This window comes from Balaenoptera physalus (assembly GCF_965194825.1).
Source record: "Balaenoptera physalus genome assembly, chromosome: 5".
Lineage (NCBI taxonomy): Eukaryota > Metazoa > Chordata > Mammalia > Artiodactyla > Balaenopteridae > Balaenoptera > Balaenoptera physalus.
In genome coordinates this window covers 85,245,543-85,262,367 of record NC_138884.1, presented here as the reverse complement: position 1 = coordinate 85,262,367, position 16,825 = coordinate 85,245,543, and the positions used below count along the sequence as shown (strand labels likewise).

Genomic DNA, 16,825 nt, shown 5'->3' with positions numbered 1-16,825 from the left:
TTCAATTCAATCCTCTTGATGCTACAGGATATTAAGGAAGAGAAGGTCTTTTTAGTAAACGGTGCTGGGAAAAAAAATGACCCCTGCTTCACACCATCTACACACATCTAGAATCTAGAATGTATTATAGGAGAAAACTTCTTGACTGGGGTTGGTAAAGATTTCTTAAACAGGGCACATAAAGCACTCATCATAAAAGAAAAGATTGATAAATTGGACTACAGTAAAATTTTTTAAAATTTAAGAACTTCTATGTGTTAAGAGAGTACAAAGGCAAACTGTAGAGAGGGAATATATAAACTGATGAAGAGTTTTTTTTGCCCAGTGTACAAAGAATTCTTACAAATTAACAATAAAAAAGACAGCCCAATTGGAAAATGTGCAAGAGACATGACCAGGCATTTCACAAAAGGGGATATACAAATACCAAAAAAACTTATGTAAAAGTACCTTAACCCCATTAGTAATCAGGGAAATGCAGTTCAAATCACAACTTACCACCACATATCCACAGAATGATTAAAATTAAAAAGATGGCAGTACCATGTGCTGGCAAGGTAAGGAGCATTAGGAATGCTCAAACACCGTTGGTTGGACTGTAAATTTGTACAGTGACTTTGGAAAACTAGCATTAATCACTGAAATTGAAAAAACTACATGCCCTATGATCCAGCGCTTCCAGGTTTATTACCCCTTTGAATTTTTACCTAGTTAACCAGAGAGAATAGGAACCACTGGGTAACCAAGCAGTAAAGGAAGGGAAGTTTCTTCTTTTAGAAGCATTCCAGGTGATAAATGAAAAAGGGAAGACAGAAGTAGAATATGATTATTTTGCAACCTCTTTGCTGGTACCATAAAGGCAATTTAATGGATGAATGTGATGCCACTTGTGAAGTAGTTTTGTGCTCCCCACCCACCAAGAAAAAAAAAGAACTTGAATCTAATTAAGCTCTAAAGATCCAGCTACTAATAAACTACACTTTAGGAAAGTAATTAGCAAAATCCAGACTGTGGGAAACTCTAGTAGTACAAAAAAAACATGTTTCATTAAGAAATAAATGGTAAGAAAAAATGGAGAGGGTACCTGTAAACAAAAAGAAATTTAAAATAAGACATCAACTAATTGCAATGTATGTACGTTATCTAAATCCTGATTTTAACAAACTGTAAAAAAAAATTTGACAAGTTTGAGACTATTGGAAAATTTGAGCCACGATTGTATGCCATTATTATTTGATGATAATAAGAAATTACTTTTTAAAATGTATGGGGTTGTATTTTTAAAGGGGTTCTTATCTTTTAGAGATATATGGTGAAATATTTTATAGATTCAAAATAATATGGGGGAGTGGAAGTGGGTGTGGATATAGATGAAACAAGAGTGGGCATGAATGGTTCATTGTTGAAGCACCATAACGGGTACTTGAGAATTTATTACATATTATGTCTATTTTTGACATAATATGTTTAAACTTTTACGATAAACAGTTAAAAATAGGGGAAAAAAGAAAGAGACCCACTTGATTAAAAATTTTTTTTCAAAAGGACAGACTAGAAAGAGGGAAGAATTGATCAGACAAGAGAAGGGTTGGGTAGGGCAATTTCAAGAGCGACTCCTCAGCAGATGAGGGGAATGGGAGCCATTGCAGAAGTGAAGGGGTGGCCCTAAGATAGGGTCACAGATAGTTATAACCTGAGGGAAGGCAGACACTCTTAAATTATAAGGTTCCTGAGGACATTTAGACTGTGCCTAAATAAAAATTATAAAATGCTAAATGAAAATATAAATGCTAATAAAAATTTTTTTCTGGGAAAAATAGAATATAAAAGGGGTTAAAAAATGGGAAGGGGAGAAACCAATACTGAGCATTTGCTGTATACTAGGCACCATGCTAAGCCTAACTACTTTATCTCAATCTTCACTACAATTAGATGAGGTGTGGGCATTATTATCCCATTTTACAAATAAGGAAATTGAGGCTTAGATTAAGTCACACAGATAGTAAATAGTGAAGTTGGGAGTCAAACTTGGGTATTTCTGCCTCTAAAAGCCATTTCCCTCCACTATACCATACTGCTTTAAATGGAATCTGAAGTTCAGAATGGAAAATTTAAATTATATTTTATGTAGAAGATATTTAAACTTCAAAATCATTCTCTCAAGTAAAGGAGAAAGAACTCTATTAAGAGAATTCACGTATTAACTTTAGGATGTTATCAGAAAATAATCCTCTTTTCTGACTGCATTAAAATGACTTTTTGTGGGGTTGAGGATTTAAAAATGAACAATGATAAATAGATATAATTACATACTGCATTAAGATTTTTAATTAATATTTTTACATATGTTTTCTGTGTTTTTTCTCCCAGATATTGAAATACTTCATGAGACATTTATTAACCTTGAATCAAAGGATCATAGGTTACAGAAAGTTAAAGTGATTCTGCTGCTACCTCGTTGTTCAGGACTGGGTGTTAGCAATCCAGTAGAATTTATTTTAAATGAGCATGAAGGTACTTGCTTTAACTTTTAATTTCTAAATTATTGAAATTTTAATATTTTTTAAATGAAATTATTTAAAATCATTAAGATGACATATCAGATACGTCTGATTAATGAATAACTACCATATGTAAAGCACTTAATATGGATAAAGTATTTTACATCCATTACCTCATTTAATCTTTATTATACCAGTTCTGTGAGATATGGGCAAGGGGAATATTCAAAATGTTCAATAATTAGAGTGATGTAGGCAATCAGAACAGATGCCAGTATGCTATTCTGGCATATACCAGAGCTCAAAATATAGGCATTAACATTTATCAGCATTTTATAGATAAAAAAACTGAGACTCAGAAAGATTCATTCATTTTTATAAAGTCACATAACTAGTTGGTAAGAGAGCTAGGATTCAGATTTAGATCTGCCTGACTCTAGAGTCTGTGCTCCAAGATGATCCCAATTAAATCATGATTAGACTATTTCAAACTCAAGACTTCTTTAACCCCCAGTATGTATGTTTTATGACACGAATATCTCAGATTAAATATTCTGAGAATATTTTATTTGCTTCTTTAATAAATTAAGAAATATTATTTAACATTAACATTTATTGAGCACTTATGTATAAGGCGCTGAACTAAATACTTTGCTTGGATTATTTCATCAAATCCTCACAAGAACTCAATGAATTGGTTACTCATTATTTCTCTTTTATAAATATGGAATCTGAGGTTCAAGAGAGGTTGAAGCCTCTCAGAGTCTTTTGACTAGTAAGTGTCAGAGCCTGGATTCAAACACTACTGCTCTGACTCTAGCCCTTTGAATCATGCTCTTAATCACAGTGTGTTAACTGAAATTGCTTCTTACTCTAATCCCTTGTTTATAGTGAAAGGCATAGATACGGTTAACTAGAATATTAGACAAAGAAGACATTCCACCAACATTCAGAATATGTTGAGTAACTGTTTTCTATTTCTAGCAAGGACAGAATCTAAAATGAAGAGAAAGTAATTGAGGGAAAGAAACTAATATTTATGGAGCGCAACTATGCCCCAGTCAATATCTAGGAAGTGTTCATGCATTATAACTTAATATTCACAATAACTTTGTGAGGATAGTGTTATTTAATTATCTCTGTTTTATAAAGGGGAAAAAACCCCCCAAGATTCAGACAAAGTTAGCAAGTTGCCTGAGGTCATGTAGCTAGATTCAAAGCTGGGATTCAAATTCAGATTAGTTAGCACATTCCACTATACTACACTATAGAAAGCATTCCACTATACTACACTATAGAAAGAATTCCACTATACTACACTATAGAAAGAATTCCACTGTACCGGTGGTCCCCAACCTTTTTGGCACCAGGGACTGGTTTCATGGAAGACAGTTTTTCCACGGACTGGCGGTTGGGGTGGGGGGATGGTTTCGGGATGATTCAAGCACACTACATTTTTGTGCGCTTTTTTTTTTTTTTAATTTTAAAATTTTATTTATTTATTTTTGGCTGTGTTGGGTCTTCGTTGCTGTGCACGGGCTTTCTCTAGTTGTGGCCTTGTGGTGCACGGGCTTCTCATTGCAGTGGCTTCTCTTGTTGCGGAGCATGGGTTCAAGGCATGCAGGCTTCAGTAGTTGTGGCACACGGACACAGTAGTTTTGACTCGTGGGCTCTAGAGTGCAGGTTCAGTAGTTGTGACGCACGGGCTTAGTTGCTCCGCTTAGTTGCTTAGTTGCTCTTAGTTGCTTAGATCTTCCTGGACCAGGGCTCGAACCCGTGTCCCCTGCATTGCCAGGCTGATTCTTAACCACTCTGCCACCAGGGAAGTCCAGCAGGCGGATTCTTAACCACTGCGCCACTAAGGAAGTCCTTATTGTACACTTTATTTCTATTATTGTTACATTGTAATATATAATGAAATAATTATACAACTCACCATAATGCAGAATCAGTGGGAGCCCTGAGCTTGTTTTCCGGCAACTAGATGGTCCCATCTGGGTGTGATGGGAGACAGTGACACCCGAAGTGTGTTGCTTATGTCCAGTCTACTCCATAAGATACAGCTTAATTGTCACTTGCCACTCACTGATAGGGATTTTTTTTTTTTAACATCTTTATTGGAGTATAATTGCTTTACAATGGTGTGTTAGTTTCTGCTTTATAACAAAGTGAGTCAGTTATACATATACATATGTTCCCATATCTCTTCCCTCTTACGTCTCCCTCCCTCCCACTCTCCCTATCCCACCCCTCTAGGTGGTCACAAAGCACCGAGCTGATCTCCCTGTGCTATGCAGCTGCTTCCCACTAGCTATCTGTTTTACGTTTGGTAGTGTATATATGTCCATGCCACTCTCTCACTTTGTCACAGCTTACCCTTCCGCCTCCCCTTATCCTCAAGTCCATTCTCTAGTAGGTCTGTGTCTCTATTCCGTCTTGCCTCTAGGTTCTTCGTGACCTTTTTTTTTTTTTCCTTAGATTCCATATATATATGTTAGCATACGGTATTTATTTTTCTCTTTCTGACTTACTTCACTCTGTATGACAGACTCTAGGTCCATCCACCTCACTACAAATAACTCAATTTCGTTTCTTTTTATGGCTGAGTAATATTCCATTGTATGTATGTGCCACATCTTCTTTATCCATTCATCTGTTGATGGACACTTAGGTTGCTTCCATGTCCTGGCTATTGTAAATAGAGCTGCAATGAACATTTTGGTACATGACTCTTTTTGAATTATGGTCTTCTCAGGGTTTATGCCCAGTAGTGGGATTGCTGGGTCATATGGTAGTTCTATTTTTAGTTTTTTAAGGAACCTCCATACTGTTCTCCATAGTGGCTATATCAACTTACATTCCCACCAACAGTGCAAGAGGGTTCCCTTTTCTCCACACCCTCTCCAGCATTTATTGTTTGTAGATTTTTTGATGATGGCCATTCTGACCAGTGTGAGATGATATCTCATTGTAATTTTGATTTGCATTTCTCTAATGATTAATGATGTTGAGCATTCTTTCATGTGTTTGTTGGCAATCTGTATAACTGATAGGATTTGATATGAGTCTGCAAGCAATTGATTTATTATGCTCTCTGTGCAGTCAAACCTCTCTGCTAATAATAATCTGTATTTGCAGCCACTCCCCAGCCCTAGCATCACCACCTCAGCTCCACCTCAGATTATCAGGCATTAGATTCTCATAAGGAGCGCACAGCCTAGATCCCTCGCATGTGCAGTTCACAGTAGGGTTCACACTCCTATGAGACTCTAATGCTGCCCCTGATCTGACAGGAGGAGGAGCTCAGGCGGTAATATGAGTGATAGGGAGTGGCTGTAAATAACAATGAAGCTTCACTCACTCGCCCACTGCTCACCTCCTGCTGTGTGGCCCAGTTCCTAACAGGACATGGACCACTACTGGTCCGTGGCTGGGGGTTGGGGACCCCTGCACTATACCACACAATTTTTAACTGGGCTTATACTGAACTATGTGGAATTCTGTCTTGCTACAGAAAATTTCTTTCCAAGACTAACCAACTCAGATGGGAGTATGGTAGACTGAGAAAATTCCCACACTAACTTAGGGAAATGATCAAAGAATAATTAGATTTTGAAAGAAGAGGGGAAGAAATAGCTACAGCTACAATAAGCATTCCAGTTAAGAGAACTAGAGCTTAGAACTACTGTGAGACTCTGGCCTTATCCTGGGTCATCTTGAAGTAAGAATGCAGAACAAAATAAACCATAGGTAAAAATCATTTAGAGGCTGGGGTGTGGGTGAAGCACAAAGGGAACTACAAATGACGAAAAGAGGGAAAGTAAAAAGTTTCCTAGGGCTTCCCTGGTGGCTCAGTGGTTAAGAATCCGCCTGCCAATGCAGGGGACACGGGTTCGAACCCTGGTCCGGGAAGATCCCACATGCCACAGAGCAACTAAGTCCGTGCGCCACAACTACTGAGCCTGCACTCTAGAGCCTGGGAGCCACAACTCCTGAAGCCCGCGTGCCTAGAGCCCGTGCTCCACAACAAGAGAAGCCACCGCAATGAGAAGCCCACACACCGCAACAGAGAGTAGCCCCTACTCACCACAACTAGAGGAAGCCCGCGTGCAGCAATGAAGACCCAACGCAGCCAAAAATAAAATAAATAAATAAATAAATTTATTTAAAAAACAAAAAAAAGTTTCCTAGATATTGGTAATATTTTGAAATCCTTGAAGAGGTGACCAGATAAGTTTGTCTTTGGCAAACCTGGAAAAAAGGAGGGTTTTGAAGGAAAATGTACTTTGATGAGGTAATAGCCAGAGCAAATAAGGAACTGCTGACCTAGTGATTATGGTAGAAATAGTAGTCATAAATTTAGTGGGGATGAATCCAAAAGACTTAGATTTGTGAGAAATCATGAATTAGTTTGAAAAACAATTTAACATTGAAAAACATTGCAACCAATTTTAGAATGTTTATCATAAAAATTATCATATTAGAGGAATGTATGAAGTCAATCTCTGCTAACAACTTGGAATTATTTTAAAATGGGGTGAAAAAGGTAAGCTGATATGGTTTTAGAGTATAATAATGGGTAAATAGTCCTTTAAAAAGTGATGAAAGAGAAGAATGTGAAGAGTAAAACTAAATTGGGAAGAAATAGAGTTTAATTAACCTTTAGTGATATTACTGGAGTGGGGAATAGCCAAATATATGGTATAAATAATTGGCTCTCATACTGCAGGGAGTTACTGAGAGGCAGAATAAAACAGGGGTTAGAAGGTTGGTCAGATTGCCAGGCTAGAACCTGGCTCTCAACTAGTAGCTATGTGACCTTAGACAAGTTGTTTAATGTATGCTTGAACAGTTTTTTCAATGTTAAAAGGGATAATAATGCTTCAAGGGGTTGTTGAATAAAATAATCTATATAGAGTAGTATTCAGTATATCTTAGTTAATATTATCGAGAAATATTTTAAAAATAGTTTCAGAAATTTAAAGAATTACTATAAGAATTTCTTTCTTTCTTTTTATTAATTTTATTTATTTATTTTTGGCTGCATTGGGTCTTCGTTGCTGCACACGGGCCCTCTAGTTTTTTCTTCCAAAATTTCTTTCAGTAAGTTAATGTTTTTAACTGTATCCTTTTGTGTTCTTTCTTACTCAGATCTGACTATAGCCCATCAGTTTCTACCTTGGAAAATAAATCTTTTTTCCCTCTATTAGTACCCAGACTGACTGTATTCTGTTTTTTATACCTAAATGACTTATTTTGGCTGGTTGGATGACTATATCATAAGAACTTGGAAAAAAAAGGAAAAATAATATTAAAACTAAGCAAAATTACCTTTATCAATTCAGTTTTTAAGTATTTCTACAATACTGCCTATTTATTTATTTATTTAAAAAAATTTATTTATTTTTATTCATTTATTTTTGGTGTCTTCATTGCTGTGTGCAGGCTTTCTCTAGTTGCAATGAGCGGGGGCTATTCTTCATTGCGGTGCACGGGCTTCTCATTGCAGTGGCTTCTCTTGTTGTGGAGCATGGGCTCTAGGCACGTAGGCTTCAGTTGTTGTGGCATGCAGGCTTCAGTAGTTGTGGCTCGTGGGCTCCAGAGCACAGGCTCAGTAGTTGTGGTGCATGGGCTTAGTTGCTCCAAGGCATGTGGGATCTTCCCGGACCAGGGCTTGAACCCGTGTCCCCTGCATTGGCAGGTGGATTCTTAACCACTGTGCCACCAGGGAAGTCCCCTGCCTATTTATTTTTAATAAATATTTTCCATGAAAACTGTCATTAATAGGGAAAATGATTAAAATATTAAATAATGTGTTAATAGCAATATATGAAAAACATCTAATAGTGATATATTTAAAAGCATTTATTTCCTTTTAGATACAGGTTTACTTAAAGATTTCTCTCAAGGAGGCCCGTCAGAAGATAAACTTCATATTCTTGCTCAACAGCAATATGAACAGCTAACACATGCAATGAAATGTAAGTTTGTTATCAGTGTAATCTGAAACTATGTTGTAAATCTTAGAAACATTAATACTTCATTTATCTATTATATTCAGGCAATGATGTGTGAACCATAAGTGAATTTTTCGGAACACTCAGTTCCTTCAAATAACAAAATATTTATTTTTACCAATTTAATTCTCAAAAATATATGCTTTACTATCCTTTTAAGCATAGGTTAGCAAGAATAATTTACAGTTTTCTTTAATGCTGAAGTAAAATAATTACATACATCCATTGTTGTAGTTTCATCTTCTTTATTTCTTTTCTTTGTCTTCTTACTCGATGTAATTTTTCCGTTGTCATTGTGCCTGCCCCTAACTCTTCTATAATCCCAACTTTAATCAAACTCTTACTTCTCTTAGTACTAAAAAGAGAACAGAGATGCAATTACAGGTAAAGCCTAGATCTCTTTAAGTCTGAGTAACAAGGCTCTTTAAGTATTTATATTATTGCTTCAATCACTGCATTTAGATTTTGAGTACCATTTAGATTTTGAGTACCAATGCCCTTCCACACTTAGATATGGAAATCTAGAAGTCTCTGAGAAATTATATAAACTTTTATTAATTCAGTGCATGTTTATCAAATGCCTGCTCTGAGTCAGATATTAAGCTGGTTGTTAAGGATATGAGTGTGGATAAATCCTGACCTCCAAAGGCTCAAAGGTAAGTATAGGGTATAGATGATTTAATATATGAAGATATAGCATATGTGAAGTAGAAATAAGGCAAAATAGAAAACACAGAGGAGTTCTGCCCCTTTAATTGATGTTATTAAAAAATATTAATTTGAATATGATAGTATGTATATGATCTATGAAATGAGTTGATTGGAAGATGAGGAAGTTGGTAAATAATGCATTTTTAAACTTCTTTCTCTGATTACTCTGTTTAAAATTGCAGGATAATCTTTTGAAACTAACTGTCCTCCGTATCTGCTTTGATTTGCTCTATAGCATTTGTCACTTCCTAATGCTGTATATATGTGTGTGTGTGTGTGTGTATATTTTTTTTTTTTTTACTTGGGCTGTGCCACTGCGTGGCTTGCAGGATCTTAGTTCCCCAACCAGGGATCGAGCCTGGGCCTCTGGCAGTGAGAGCGCTGAGTCCTAACCACTGGACCACCAGGGAATTCCCTAATTTTCTTATTTATTTATGTCTTATGTCAATGAAACATAGAAAATAAGCTCCCTGGGGCAGGGATTTTTGTATGTGTATATTGAATGGTGAGAACACTGCCTAGCACGTAGTAGGTGCTCAGTAAGTGTGAATAAGTGAGCGAGTTGCAGGTAGTAATATTACCTCATTTTACAGTTGAAGAATTGGAGAGTTAAGTAATTTTCCCAGGTTCATACAGCAGTAAGTTACAGAATTGGGATTCACGTCTAAGTCTGTCTGTTTCTAGAGTCCTTTTAACTAGTTACGTGATATGGCTTGTGGAAGAATAGCTGGAAGTGTCAAGCTTATGGTAATCTGCAGTATTTATTTGTTAGTGTTTGTAATTAGGTTGGTCACATTGATTAGATTTCCATACAATCCAGTTAGATTTACTTTATTTATTGGCCACAGACTACATTACTAATACATGCTTTAACGGGGAGCCATGCAAGCATCTATAGAAATAATTCCCATCAAAACCATGTGGTATTAGTACAGACAGACGTTTGAAAACATAACAGATTTGTTTAGGATTGTTGATGGGGTCATTATATTAATTCCATCTTCTTTAAATGTAGTTACTAGAGCTCAAGCAGTTGTTTACTGCACATGTTCAGTTTATCCAGAAGAAAATGAAGCTGTTGTTAAGAAAGCACTGGAATTTCAAGACCACGGGACTAAAGTACAATCTTATAGGTAAGAAAGGAAGGATTCTTATAAACACCTCAACCAAATGTTTTTGAAAGTGAAAAGCTTTGATTTTCTGAGTTAGAAGTAGAAGACGTTTCAGTTCCTTTTTATTAGACTTTAATATGACCAAATAGCCTAACTTCTTATAACTTTAAAGTAGGTTCTGTAAAGCCTTTACAATGGCTTGGCATGTGCATTCTCTTGTACACTAAAAGATTCTTGTTTTTGTTGTTATTGTTAAATAAGGCTAAAGGCATTTGGGTGTTGACTTGATTGATTTCTGGATAAATTGAGTATAAACTTTATACCCTGAGTTTTAGATACATCTGTGCTTCAGTAGAAGAAAAGTAAGAGTATAAAATAACCTTAGAAAATAGAGAGAAAATTGGATGTTTATTATCTGAAAACATGTGTTTCTTAGACCCATTTAGCCTTTGGCACCCACAAGGACTAAGATAAGAATAGTTTGAATAACCATAGAAGCTTCTGGGTAAAATGCTATAATAAACTAGAGGCAGAGAAGAAAAACAGTAATACTCCATCTAAACTCTGGACATCAAGATAAGGAATATATTTAAGATTACTATATGATACCAATTAGTTCTTCAAGACTGTGACAATTAATAAGGTATTTAAAAATGTCTCCTATTTTTTACTTATTTCTCCTGTTCTGAACTTTTCCTGTAGTTCTTATAGTAGCATCTTAATATGTATATGGTTTGCTCTCTCCTTTTAATTTGATGTTTTTCCTTTGCCAGTTCACAGGTGGACATGTTTGTTAACCACATCCGTATTTCCCTTCTTACTTTACTTCCTTATTTAGTAATTCTTGTTGGTGGCTAACAGCCAACCTTTTTTCTGCCAGCTTCTCAACACAGCATTAACTAAATCTCCATCTATTGGCAAAGAGAATTATTGCAGGTATATGACCAAAATCATTAGTGTGGATGACTCTTGATTTGTCTGTCAGGGATAAGGTTCTAAGAATGTAATATGGCAAAAATAGAGGAACATCTCCACACCCTCTCTAGCATTTATTATGTGTAGACTTTTTGATGACAGCCATTCTGACCAGTGTGAGGTGATGCTTCATTGTGGTTTTGATTTGCATTTCTGTAATAATTAGCGACATTGATCATCTTTTCATGTGCCTACTGGCCATCTGTATGTCTTCTTTGGAGAAATGTCTATTAAGGTCTTCTGCCAGTTTTTTGATTGGGTTGTTTGTTTTTTTGTTGTTAAGTTGTATGAGCTGTTTGTATATTTTGGAAATTAAGTCCTTGTTGGTTGCATTGTTTGCAAATATTTTCTCCCATTCCCTTGGTTGTCCTTTCATTTTTTTAATGGTTTCCCTTGCTGTGCAAAAGCTTGTAAGTTTGATTAGGTCCCATTTGTTTATTTTTGTTTTTATTTCTATTGCCTTGGGAGACTGATCTAAGAAAATACTGCTACAATTTATGTCAGAGAATGTTTTGCCTATGTTCTCTTCTAGGAGTTTTATGGTGTCAAATCTTATATTTAGGTCTTTAAAACATTTTGAGTTTATTTTTGTGTATGGTGTGAGAGAGTGTTGTAATTTCATTGATTTACATGTAGCTGTCCAGCTTTCCCAATACCACATCAACAAGTCTTCAAGAGAGACTGTCTTTTATCCATTGTATATTCTTGCCTGTGTTGTCAAAGATTAATTGATCATAGGTTTGTGGGTTTATTTCTGGGCTGTCTGTTCTGTTCCACTGAACTATATGTCTGTTTTTGTGCCAACAGCACACTGTTTTGATTACTGTAACTCTGTAGTATAGTCTGAAGTCTGGAGGGTTATGCCTCCTGCTTTGTTCTTTTCCCTCAGGATTGCTTTGATAATTCTGGGCCTTTTGTGGTTCCATATACATTTTAGGGTTATTTGTTCTAGTTCTGTGAAAAATGTCATGGGTATTTTGATAAGGATTGCATTAAATCTGTAGATTGCTTGGAGTAGTATGGCCATTTTAAAAATATTAATTCTTCCAATCCAAGTGCATGGGATATCTTTCCATTTCTTTGAATCATCTTCAGTTTCTTTTTCAAAGTTTTATAGTCTTCAGCATACAGGTGTTTACTGCCTTGATTGAGTTTATTCCTAGGTATTTTTTTTGATGCAGTTTTAAACAGGATTTTTTTTTTTACTTTCTCTTTCTGAAATTTCATTGTTAGTGTAAAGAAATGCAACAAATTTCTGTATATTAATCTTGTATCCTACTACCTTGCTGAATTCATTTATTCTCATAGTTTTTGTGTGGAGACTTTAGGGTTCTCTATATAGAGTATCATGTCATCTCCAAATAGTGACAATTTTACCTCTTCCCTTCCAATTTGGATACCTTTCATTTCTTTTTCTTATCTGATTGTTGGGGCTAGGACTTCCAATACTATGTTGAGTAGAAGTGGTGAAACTGGGCATCCTTGTCTTGTTCCAGAATTTAGTGGGAAGGCGTTCAGCTTTTCACTGTTGAGTATTATGTTGGCTGTGGGTTTGTCATAAATGGCTTTATTATGTTGAAATATGTTCCCCCTATACCCACTTCTGTGACAGTTTTTATCAAGAATGGGTGTTGAATTTTGTCAAATGCTTTTTCTGTCTATTGAGATGATCATGTGGTTTTTGTCTTTCCTTTTGTTAATGTGGTGTATCACATTGATTGATTGCATATATTGAGCTGTCCTTGCTACCCTGGAATGATTACAGCTTGATCATGGTGTATTATCCTTTTTATGTATTGTTGGATTTTGTTTGCTAATATCTTGTTTTGAAGATTTTTGCATCTATATTCATCAGAGATATTGGCCTGTGGTTTTCATTTTTTGTAGTGTTTTTGTCTGGTTTTGGTATCAGGGTGATGGTGGCTTCAGAATGAATTTGGGAGTGTTCCCTCTTCAGTTTTTTGGAATAGTTTGAGAAGGGTAGGTATAAGTTCTTTGAACATACTAACAGATACAAAGGGAGAAACTGACAATAATACAATAATAGTAGACCTTAACACCCCATTGACATCAATGGACAGATCATCCAGACAAAAAATCAGTAAGGCAACAGAGGTTCTAAATGACACAATAGATCAGTAGGACTTAATTGATATCTACAGAACACTACTTCCAAAAAAGCCAGAATACAGATTCTTTTCAAGGGCACACGGAATATTCTCTAGGATAGACCACATACTAGGTCATAAAAAAAAAACCTCAACAAATTTAAAAGGATAGAAATTATTTGAAACATCTTATCTGACCACAACAGTATGAAACCAGAAATCAACCACAGAAAGAAAAACAGGAAAAGAATGAACACATGGAGACTAAACAACATGCTACTAAGAAACCAATGGGTCAACAATGAAATCAAAGAAGAAATCAGGAAATGCCTCAAGACAAATGAAAATGAAAACACAACCTTACAAAATCTATGGGATGCCCACCCACTGGTGGTTGAAGCTGGGTCCTGGGGTTAGTGCTGGACTGCTGACATCAAGAGCCAGGTCCTGGAGTCTGGTTGCAGGGCCCAGACATCCCAGAGCTGATATAACATGGCTGGGGGTGAGGCAGGGAAGGGGAGCAGATCCTGACACAGTTGGGTACAGAGTCTGGGGTGTCCTGAAGCTTCTGTTGGCCTGTTAGTGGGCAGGGCCAGGGCCCAGCTGGTCCCAGGGCAGGGTCTGGCCTGGTCTGGACAGGATAGGTTTTCAGGCTGTGGGACTGTGGTTTTCTTGCATCTGGTGTCTGCCCACGTTGGGTCAGCCTGGTCCAGAGGCTAGAGCAGGCAAGGCCCAGAGGATTCTGGGGCTGGTGCTTGCTCACTGGTGGTTGGAAATGGGCCCTGGGCCCTCTATTGGGCAGGGCCTTGTCCAGAGGCGGATATGGAGGTCTTTAGGCAGTCTGTCTGCTGATGGGTGGTGCTGTATCCCACCCAATTAGTTGCTTGGCCTGATTTGTCCCAGCACTGGCACATAAAGGCTGTTGGGTTGGGTGGGGCCAGGTCTTGGTGCTAATGAGCTAGAGGGAGGATTCCACAATGGTGTTTGCCAGTATCAGCATCCATGTGGTAGAAGGAACTCCCAAGAATGGCTGCCACCAGTGTCTGTGCACCCAGGGTGAGCGCAGCCGCCCCTCACCTCTCTGAGAGACTCTCCAAGACCAGCAAGTAGGTCTGGCCCAGGCTCCTATCAAATTACTGCTTTTTCCCTGGGTTCCAGAACATCTGAGCTTTTGTGTGTGCCATTTAAGAGTGAAGTCTCTATTTCTCCCAGACCTGTGGGACTCCTGAAATTAAGTCCCACTGGCCTTCAAGGCCAAATGCCCTGGGGCCTTGTCTTCCTGGTGCCGGACCCCCAGGCTGGGGAGCCTGATATAGCGCTCATAACTGTCACTCTTGTGGGAGAACCTCTGCAATATAATTATTCTCCAATTTGTGGGTCACCCACCTGGGGTTATGGGACTTAGCTGTATTTCAAGTCTGCCCCTCCTACCTGTCTTGTGGCTCTTTCTTTATGTCTTTAGTTGTAGAAGATCTTTTCTGGTAGGTACCAGACTTCTTCATCAATGGTTGTTCTGCAAATAGTTGTGATTTTGGTGTGCTCTTGAGAGGAAGTGAGCTCAGAGTCTTCCTACTCTGCCATCTTGGCCAATCTTGGTCACTGTGGTTTTGATTTGAATTTTCCTGGGAACTAGTGATGTTGAGCTTCTTTTCATGTACTTAGTAACCATTTATATATCTTCTTTGGACAATGTATTCAGGTTCTTTGCCCATTTAAGAACTGTATTACGGGACTTCCCTGGTGACGCACTGGTTAAGAATCCGCCTGCCAAGGCCAGGGACACGAGTTTGAGCCCTGGTCCGGGAAGATCCCACATGCCGCGGAGCAACTAAGCCCGTGTGCCACAACTACTGAGCCTGTGCTCTAGAGCCTGCGAGACACAACTACTGAGCCCACATGCCACAGCTGCTGAAGCCCGCATGCCTAGAGCCCATGCTCCGCAACAAGAGAAGCCACCGCAACAAGAAGCCTGCACACTGCAACGAAGAGTAGCCCCTGCTTGCTGCAACTAGAGAAAGCCCGCGCGCAGCAACGAAGACCCAACGCAGCCAAAAATAAATAAATAAATTTATTAAAAAAAAATTGTGTTACAGTTGGCCTTCCATGTCTGAGGGGTCCACATCTGAGGATTCAACCAACTGCAGATTGAAAATATTTGGGAAAAAATTCCAGCAATTTCCAAAAAGCAAAACTTGAATTTGCTGCAACTATTTACATAGCATTTACATTGTATTAGGTATTATGAGTAATCTAGAGATAATTTAAAGTATACAGGAGCATGTGCTTAGGTTATATGCAAATACTACACCATTTTATATAAGGTATTTGAGCATCTGTGGATCTTGGTATCCAAGGGGTGCCCTGGAACCAATCCCCCTCATACCAAGGGATGACTGTATTTGTCTTTTTTATTGTTGAGTTGTAAGACTCCCTTATATGTTCTGTATATCATACCCTTATCACATATATAACTTGCAATTATTATCTCCCATTCGTGGGCTGTCTTTTTACTTTCTTGATAATGTCCTTTGATGCATAAAAGTTTATAATTTTGAAGAAGTCCGATTTATTTGTTTTTTATTTTATTGCTTGTGCTTTAGGTATCATATCTAAGAAACTGTTATTTAATGCAAGGTCATGAAGAATTATGCCTATGTTTTCTTCCAACCATTTTGTAATCTTAGCTCTTACGTTTATGTCTGTTATCCATTTTGATTAATTTTTGTATATGTTATGAGGTAGGGGTCCAACTTCATTCCTTTGCATGTGGATATCCAGTTGTCCCAGCACCGTTTGTTGAAGAGACTATTCTTTCTACAGTGAATGGTCTTGGCACCCCTGTTGAAAGTCAGTTGATCATAGATGAATGGGCTTATTTCTGGCCTCTCAATTCTGTTTCATTGATCTGTATGTCTATACTTATGCCAGGATCGTAATAAGAGATTTTTAAAATCACTAATGGATGCCTAGTTTTATCAAAAGCCTTTGCAGCATTTAATGATACAATCAAATGTTTTTTCTCATCTGACATTTTAACATGGTGGTGAATTAATGCTAAATATTTTCTAATAGTGAACAGTCTTTGAGCTTGAGGGCTAGGTACTGATAGGTTGTATTCTGTGTTTTGATTTTCTGTTACTAGTAAAGGTGGAGTATAGGGAAGATAAGCAGTGCATGAGTGGGATTGGATTGCTCTTCTAGCCTTGGTGCTCATTAAGATAATCAGTAATCACATACACCTGGCTTCTGATGGGTACTTTGCCCACTTAGTCTCTGTTGTTTCAGGATCTTTATTCTCATTGCTCTCAGTGAGCCCAGTTCTATAATGGCCTCTCCTACTGTCAGCCCTGGCCTAGGGAGGGAAGCCACCAGTGAACTTATGAGTGCTGCTAGTGCCCTCC

At 37.5% G+C, this 16,825-nt stretch overlaps 1 protein-coding gene across 5 annotated transcripts in view; it reads left to right on the top strand.

Moving 5' to 3' along the window:
- NSUN7 (NOP2/Sun RNA methyltransferase family member 7) overlaps positions 1 to 16,825 on the top strand; it is a 64,983-nt gene that overhangs the window by 29,745 nt on the left and 18,413 nt on the right. For 4 of the 5 annotated variants that reach the window (XM_082464211.1, XM_082464212.1, XM_082464214.1 and 1 more), the window contains 3 exons: positions 2,371 to 2,514; positions 8,381 to 8,482; positions 10,245 to 10,362. In XM_082464211.1, coding sequence (XP_082320337.1) covers positions 2,371 to 2,514; positions 8,381 to 8,482; positions 10,245 to 10,362 — 364 coding nt within the window. The remainder of the gene's footprint in view (positions 1 to 2,370; positions 2,515 to 8,380; positions 8,483 to 10,244; positions 10,363 to 16,825) is intronic. The other variant, XM_082464213.1, reaches the window with a different exon arrangement.